Here is an 8866-nt window from a genome sequence, read left to right as displayed (position 1 = left end):
AGCATGGTGGACATCTACGGAATTGTTAATGATATGCGCATGCACAGGCCTCTCATGGTGCAGACTGAGGTAAGGTTTTCTGGGGATCAGTACAAGTTAAGCTTGTACCTCCTTTAAAAAAATGGCGGTTACAGTGAGGCACTTACAACGAAAGTAAGTGCAGCCAGCTTTTAGAGCAGAAATGCGAGGCTTATAATTTTGTAAAAGCACTTACTGTAAGAAAGCAGACTGAGCCAGATGATTCTTTATTGAACACATGGGTAAACAACAGGTGGAGCAGGAATGGCAGTAGAAATCAGACACAGATGTAGAAGATGACACAATGATAATGCAGTTGGTAATGATGGTACACACAGAGGAACCATGAGGGAGTCATGAAGAGAACACTACTGAAGGGTAGTGCAATCAGAGAGTCCTCTATGTACTGTAAGACTAGACAATGAGGGTATGTGATGAGTATATATGGAGTCCTTGATGACCAGAGTGGAGAGGGGGCGCTCTGGTTGACCATGTCCCTGAGGAGCTGGATGGTTGGGATGATTGTAGTGGAACATGGTGAGTAGGGATGGTCCAGAATGTCACCTCGAGTGATCTACAGCGTTGGTCTGGGATGGTCCACAGATATGGGCCAATGTATTGAGGAAACTACTTTCTGCATGGAAGACAGAGGGCCTTATCATACACTAGACGCAATGAGATGCCAGGCACGACGCAAGTGTTTTGCTATTTTCAGCCCGATGCAGTTATCATTTTCATGTCCAGCGCCACATTGTTTAAAGAGCAAATGCACTTGCACCCATCTGTTTGCCCATGGGCGTACTGGTCTGAAAACGAGATGTGTTCAGGCACATTGTTAGTGCACTGCTATTTTAAAGCAACTGAAACGATTACGCCATTGTCAATGGCGCAGTATTTTTTTGTTGTTTATTTAAAGGGTGCGTTAGTAATGTGCGCCTATAGGTGGGTGCACAATGCGTGTATACTCTGCTTATTATACACACAGGGACATGTAGCGTTAATGTGCCAAATATTAAAAATGAAAAGATTACAATGTAAAAGATTATTATTGTGTACATAAAGATAAAATGCCTACATCATAATGGATAGTCATTGCATGTATCAGAATTACCTATTTGCAGTAATGATGAATGAAATTAGTCCTCCCACGCCTGCTTCACCTCAGGGGGCTTTGGTGGAATCCGGCTTGTCCCATAGATGGTCTGCTCGTGTGCTTTAACCTCGCACACGAGAAGATCTGTTTCCTCTCTGGAGAATTGTTCAATCTTTGCTCTTGCAAATTCTGCCATGTAAATAGCGAATCCACAATGGTGCAAGTGCAGCTGGCTTTTAAAGGGAATGGGAGATGAGACTCTGATTGGTTTATTGCACATTATACCCAAAACACACCCATGACTCATTAAGAGAAATTCCATAATGGTGCAACCTGTAATCCCTCTGTGATGCTAAACCTTCACCAGGCCTGGTTGCCCTTGTTCTTCTCTAGATTATTCCATGCACTTCAGACCATGTGCTTAGATCATTAAAATAGGGCCCAGAGGCAAAGTTCAAGGGTAGATAACCAGACTTTCTGTCTGGACTGGTAGGAAAAGGTGTCTGATCACAGGGCATCAGAATGGCCTTTCCGGAGACTGTTTTAGGCACATTCAGCCCAGGGCAGGAAGTTACTCTAGAGCTGTTGATGTTGATGGCTGTAAGTTCTGAGGAAACAGGGGATTAGGTATGATAGCCTGAAGAAAAACTGCCCAGCAGCTTGAAGAAAGCTTCCAGACTGCATATGAATTGTGGACTTGTGGACCATAATTGTGGACTATGTAGTTCCAGAAGACATGATGGAACAGTATTTCTACAGTCTCAAATGATTTTGGTAACCCCTTTAAATAAACCAGGTGGCAGGTCTTAGAGAAACAGTCAGTAGCCATCAGGACACAGGTTTGACTACTGAGGAAGGAGCGTTGGTTGTGAAGTCCACCCCTAGATGTGACCATAGATGATGAGGTGTAGGCAGTGGAAGGAGCTTTCCAGCTGGAAGGCTGTGAGGTACTTCGGACATGGCACAACCTGGGCATAAGTGGACAAAGCTCTGGACATCATGCATCATCTGGACACATTCCAAGTTGGCACCACCAGTGCTTTGTTGCAGAAGGGCATAAAAGTTTGGGTTGTCCCTGGATGCACAGAGCCCAGAGATGAGTGCAATGATTATTACACTTATTCTAGAAGAATAGATTCTGAAGCAGACCCTGGATAATCACTAAAATGGAATCTAGAGAAGAACAAGGGCAACCAGGCCTGGTGAAGGTTTGGCATCGCAGAGGGATTCCAAGTTGCAATGTGATGACCTGGAACGAATGGTGGGAACCTTAAAGCAAGTGGTGTCACTTCTTGAATGTTTACTTAAGTAGCTCCCAGTGGCCAATATCATACTCCTGCTTGGCGGAAGGCAGTTTTTTTTTTTTTGGGGGGGGGATCAATGGTGTGATGATGGGTGTTGATGTGAATGCCTTCTATAGTTGCTGGAAGGATTGAGCCGCTTCAGATGGTGAGGGGAACGGCAATGGAGCTGAAGTTTCAGAACAGGCATCTGTCAAAGTTTGAGAAGCTGAGGAAACATTCTTTATTTGTGGTTGGGGTGGGTCAGGATTGGATAGCTTAGAATTTGTTTATGGTCCATCTGGACCAGGGGTGTCAAACTCAGTTCCTGGAGGGCCAGTAGCCCTGCAGAGTTTAGTTCCAACCCTGCTCCAACACACATACCCATCTAGTTTTCAAAAAAGCCTGAAGGACCTGATTAGCTGGATCAGGTGTGTTTAATTAGGGTTGGAGCTAAACTCTGCAGGGCTGTGGCCCTCCAGGAACTGAGTTTGACACCCCTGATCTGGACCAATGACTACGTTTACATGGACATCAGTAATCTAATTATTTACCTTATTCTAAATAAGCCAATATTATGATTATGGTGTTTACATGAGTTGCTTTTAGAATATTCCTTTCATGTTCCCGTTTTACATGTTATAGTACATAGTTCGATTAATGGCACACGTCATTACGTCCCCACGTGACGCCATTTGACGTCCCCTCCGGAATTTCACACATACACATATAGTTCGTATTCGTGATGATGCCATGTACAGTTTTGGGTGTTTCATATTCAATTTTATGAAAGCTTCAAATGCAGTTAATTATTTGTACGTGTATACAGACGATGCCGGTGTTGAAGCTCTTTTATTGGCCGTCAAACGGTTGACCACTGCCATGTGTGTATCCTGTCGCAAAATGCGGCGAAAAGTCCTACACGATGGTAATAATGTGATTAAGGTGTTTACATGTCTATTCTGCACTTCAGTAATGCGACTAAAATAGGAATACTCCACATGTCTTAATTCGATTTCTGTTTACTTCGATTATGACTTTAGCCGGATTAAGGTAATCAAAAATCTCTGTTTACATGGTAGATTCTTAATCAGAGTATTGTCTTAATCGTATTAAAATCGGAGTATTGTTGTCCATGTAAACATACTCAATGATGTATCCAAAGCCCAAATTACTCTGTTGAATGTATTTTGTAGTATTTTAACTGTAAAGCTGTTTTAATAATCACTGTAGTATTTATGATGAGCTGTCACAGTGACAGTAAAATTGGATAACTCATACTAAACCGAGAATATTTCTTTTAGATGACATTTACATAAACATTGGTGTTGACATTTATTCTACAAAGAAACTGCCAAAGTAAGTTTTCATACTCAGACTCATATTTTTACACTATTTTTTTCTGTTTTCTACAACAGGAGCAGTATGTTTACCTCCACCAGTGTGCGTATGACATAATTCGATCAAGAACTGGAACCAACGTGGACTTAATTTACCAGAACGCAGCAGCTCTCAGTATCTATCAGAATGTAAATTATCAAAAATCGTAAATGTCCATGGCCTCAAGATGGCCATTGTCCATTTGTTTTCCCTTAATAATAAAAACCTTCATTTAAAAACTGCATTGTTTGTTTACTTGTGTTATCTTTGACTAATATTTAAATGTGTTTGATGATCTGAAAAATTAAAGTGTGACAAACATGCAAAAAAATAAGAAATCAGGAAGGGGGCCAACACTTTTTCACACCACTGTATATATATATATATATATATGTCCTTTACATGTAGCTGGATGTAATTTATTTCTTGCACAATACTCAAAACTTTTGGGTAATGTTTTAATTTTAATGAATACTTTTAAAAGTTTACACTGGAAAAATACAACCATTTTCTATGATAATAATTTAAAGTAAACAGCAAGTAACTGTATTTATGATATTTCAATCAAGAGAATTTCAATCAAGAGATCTTTATTTTTTAATCTGTATGTCCAAAAGAGATAATTATATAATTTGACAATCTATTTACTGCAATATCAAACATCTGTACATTTTAGTACTGACATGATTGGGGGCCTTGTGGGATCTATAATCCTAAAAAAAGGTTTACATCTTCAAAGTTATTTAGAGAAATATAATGTATCATGCATTGTTTAAAAATTTAGGGCAGAAACAAAATTATTTTCCTTTTTCTTTTTTACACACTAGAAGGCACTCCCAACCTATCAGTGTACACGATAAAAATTGAAATATTGTGTGCTGTTATAGTGATAATTAGAAATTAAGAAAATAGGACTGTTATGGTACAGTTTAGTTATTATTATGTTGTAGATTTTGCAGTGTGCATGAAGCTCAACCTGCTGTGCTGGATATGAGCATTTGCTTGGGAATTTTAATTTATGTTGCATTTTATTTTTATTCAGTTAGTTTTCAGCCTTCTAATTTGATAAGACAAGCAGCGTTGCAAGAGTGCTATGGCTAACTATCCAAATTATGTCTGAAATGTAAGTAACTCTACATTAATGTCCTATTTACTGCACATTTATTTAAAAGCACTCACACCTGCAACTGGGCTGTTATTATAGTAAGCACAACTGGGATTAGCTGCACTCTGTGATATTGCTCAAACATATGTTATAAAGCACTGTTTAAGCTATTTTAACTGTTTATACCTTTTTATGATCAATACTTGGAATACTTTTATTTAACATTTTATTTGTATTTGAACAACAGTGCACTAGCATCACTTTCACACTGGAGACTTGATGAAAATCACTGTCACTTGTTTCTAGCTTCTGTAGCTTTTGTGAACTTATTTGTGTGTATGGATGCTATTTATGAAGCTTCTTGTATGTAGTAAGTATCTTTACTGTAACTCTTTTTGGTTTTATCAAATGATGATCCATTCTTTGGGAAGATTCTGATAAATGTCGGAAACAATGAACACATAATGAATAACAAATAAATGAATTTAAAAACTAGTAAGAGTACTCCGTTCAGCCAATCATTGTAGTGAGAACTTACAGTTCATATCTCCACTAGACATCTGACTAAAACCAGAGGCCACATAACATTTGATGAGTAAAATGGAATTGATTTATTGTTATTTAACAAGTGCTCTATGCATTTCTCTTGCATTTATGCTGTAAAGACTTATGGCAGAATGTTTTTTATCCTTCTTCCACAAGAGAGCACCGAAGTACTCTGAAGGTATAATATACACTATATGTACAAAAGTTTTGGGGCACACCAATCAGACGCATTGAAACAGGGGTATAAAAAAATCACCTCATCATGCAGTCTGAATTTGCATAAACATTATTTAGGAACAGCAGCAACTCAGCAACGAAGCACACGACCATGTAAAGTCACAGAGCAGGTCACAAATGCTGAGACAAATGGTGCGTAAAAGCCACCAAACATCCACTGGCATTAATATCAGCACCAAAACTTCAGCAGGAACTTAATGGAATGGGTTTCCTTGGCCGAACAGCTGCACTCAATCAATCAATCAATCAAATCAATATTTATTTATATTTAAAAAAAGTTGACGAAAGTGCTGCACAATATAAAAGACTACAATGAAGACATAACGGTAACACTTTATTTTAAGGATCAAATTTTAGCTATTAATTAGTTGCTTATTAGCATGCATATTACTAGCATATTGGCTGTTTATTAGTACTTATAAAGCACATATTAATGCCTTATTCTGCATGACCGTATTTTAGATCCCTTAATCCACCCCATACCTAAACTTAACAACTAACTTACTAACTATTAATAAGCAGCAAACTAGGAGTTTGTTCAGGGAAAACTCTTAGTTAATAGTGAATATGTGTTCCCTATTCTAAAGTGTTACCGACATAACAATAATCAGATAATAATAATAGTAAATATAAATAAGAAACTGGTATATATAAGGGGGAATCACAGAATATTGTAAGCCAAATAAAATAAATGCGTTTAGATTAGATCTGAAAAAAATATCTGAATCAGTTCTTATGTCAGCCGGGAGGCTGTTCCATAGTTTAGGTCCAACGAGCAAAGGCACAATCACATCTATTCTTAAGTTTGGACCTAGAGATGCAAAGTAATTCAAATTCAGATCTAAGAGATTGCGGCAGAATGTATGTGTTGTGTAACACAGACTCAGACAGATGGACAACAACAGTTCAGTTTTATTCCAGTGATCAGCAAAATGGAGTTATGCAGGTAAGTAAATCAAGATTATAGCAGTTCAGAGTTTAGATGGTGAGGTAACTGGTGTTTACTGTCTTTGCAGGTGCTGGAGAGATGATAGTCTTCTTTTAGGTAAGTATCCAGGTAATGCCAAACACTGGGGGAACACAGGAGGAAAACTTTGGAGACAGAAACTCAGAAGTAACACTGGAGATACAAAGGTGACAGGCACTCTGGAAAATACAGTCTTGACTCTAAACAAGACCAAGCAACCAAGCTGTGTGCTTAAATAGGGTGAGTTAATGAAGTGGATGGTGTGGTTTAAGGCTGACTGAGTGCAGGTTGAAGATCAAGGAGCATGATGGGAACTGTAGTGCAGATGTGCAGATGAGCAACAGACTGGAGATCATGACAGTATGCAAGTCAGGTAATTATTGTGGTGCCTGGTTATGGAGGGATTTAAATACAAACTGTCACGATCTCGGTGGCGTCTGCTTAGGCTTTGTTGTCATGGAGCACATGGCCTTTTGTTTTGACGGCTCGCCATGTGCTCTGCTGTCATCATGGTGTTTCCCCCGCCCCTCTTGTTATCCCTGTTAGCTAATTCTCCCTCCTCACCTGCACCCCGTTTTGTCCTCATTATCTTCCCTTTATCTTGCCCTTGTGTTTGCTGTCTTGTGTCAGTCCATAATGTGTTGTTCTGAAGCTCAGATCGTCTCGGTGCATGTTGTGTTTTCTGACCCAGTTTTGTTGTGTTTATTTTTCTAGTCTAGTCGGTCTGGCGTTCCTGTTTTTGTCACCCTCTCCTTTTTACCCGTCACCCTCCCCTTTTTACCCGCCTGCCCCTCTAGTACTCTGGTCGGCTCTCTGCCTAGGCTTTCTCTTATCATAGGCCTGTCTCTTCACAGCAGCCCCTTCCGATTCCTCTCTGCCCACGCTCGGCACTACCTTTGGAATTCAGTGGCGGCTTTCAATTGCCGGCTCGCCGCCTCTCTTCTCCGTGGGCTCGGCAGAGGCTGGTCTGACCTCTGTGCTGATCAAGCTGACTATTTGCTGGCGGATTTGCTATCCGGCTGATTTATTGACGGAGCATTTTCTGTTATCACAGTTTTCAATAAACTTTGAATTTTGAATCACCTGCTGTTGGATCCCGGTCTCATTTCTGACACAAACAATGAAACTTTAAAAAATCTATTGTGACGAGTGGGGCGGGGCCGAGAGCCGGGGGAACGGAGCGAGGATAATGCTAATGTTAATGATAATGCGCGACACCTGCACCACTCACCGGTCTCGAGTCCCACGGAGGAGCTCTGGAAGGATAAAAGGAGGCGTGAAGACAGTGAAGGACGAGAGCGGACTAGGCCTAGACTTTATTTTGTGTTTTGGTTCTGTTTGTGCACGGCAGTCGCCCGTGAGGGGTTGTCACTCTATTTTGTGTTTATTTTATTATTAAAGTTTAGTTTAAACGTTCACCGGTTCCCGCCTCCTTCTTCCCGATCTAAGAACTTTGTTACATCGGTGCCGAAACCCGGGAGGAAGGAGGGACACGCTGCCAGAGATCCCTCACCGCTGTGGTGCATCAGGACTCTCTTTCAGACAGACAAGACATGCAAGTATCAAACTTAGTCTTATTAATTGATACATTAAGTATCATTTGCACCTTTTTACAAAGGTGTGTTTGAACTAAGAAACTGATGTTTCCTTCAGGCTGTAGATCTGCTGAATATCAAATGGTACCATAGCTTCATGTTTTTATTTCTCTTCTTTTTACTGCCTAAGCTTTAACCCTTTCCTATACCAACTGTATGCGTGTGCGTGTGTGTGTGTGTGTATGTGTATGTAAGACTAGTTTAAGTGTTTATGTAGTTAATAAAGTCCTACTTGTATCACACCTGAGGTTGTTCATTGTTTGCTCATAACTGGAGTCACTTAATCATGCAGATGTATGCTACAAGCTCTGTGTAGAGTTGTACAGTAAGAAAGTTATTTCCCTTAACCAGGAAATTAACATTCTTAGAATTGACAGACAGTTGACCCTGAGAGGTCAAGTAAATATCTACAGCGGATCTAAATATTTATAATTAATTATAAATAGTTATGATTAATTATTCTTCTTTGAAATAGGCAGACACTAAACTGCTTGAATTGCACTGGCATGCATTGGTTACCATGACAATGATTTGTCACAGAAAGTGCTAACTCCACATAGCACACGCGTCACCTGGTGATGCCATGTTGTAAATAAACCCCCTTAAGCGGCTAAGCTAACATGACTTAGCATAGTTTAATCTTAG

General features: G+C 39.8%; 1 protein-coding gene across 1 annotated transcript in view; it reads left to right on the top strand.

Moving 5' to 3' along the window:
* LOC107758747 (receptor-type tyrosine-protein phosphatase eta) overlaps nt 1–3965 on the top strand; it is a 58550-nt gene extending 54585 nt beyond the window's left edge. Inside the window, exon 34 of the mRNA XM_016576549.1 lies at nt 3810–3965. Coding sequence (XP_016432035.1) covers nt 3810–3941 — 132 coding nt within the window. The 3' untranslated portion in view covers nt 3942–3965. The remainder of the gene's footprint in view (nt 1–3809) is intronic.
* The last annotated feature ends 4901 nt before the right edge of the window (nt 3966–8866 follow it).

Source organism: Sinocyclocheilus rhinocerous, unplaced genomic scaffold, assembly GCF_001515625.1.
Source record: "Sinocyclocheilus rhinocerous isolate Xijiao unplaced genomic scaffold, SAMN03320098_v1.1 scaffold954, whole genome shotgun sequence".
In the NCBI taxonomy this organism is placed as follows: domain Eukaryota; kingdom Metazoa; phylum Chordata; class Actinopteri; order Cypriniformes; family Cyprinidae; genus Sinocyclocheilus; species Sinocyclocheilus rhinocerous.
Note: the sequence above shows the minus strand (reverse complement) of the source record. Positions and strands in the feature narration are given on the sequence as shown.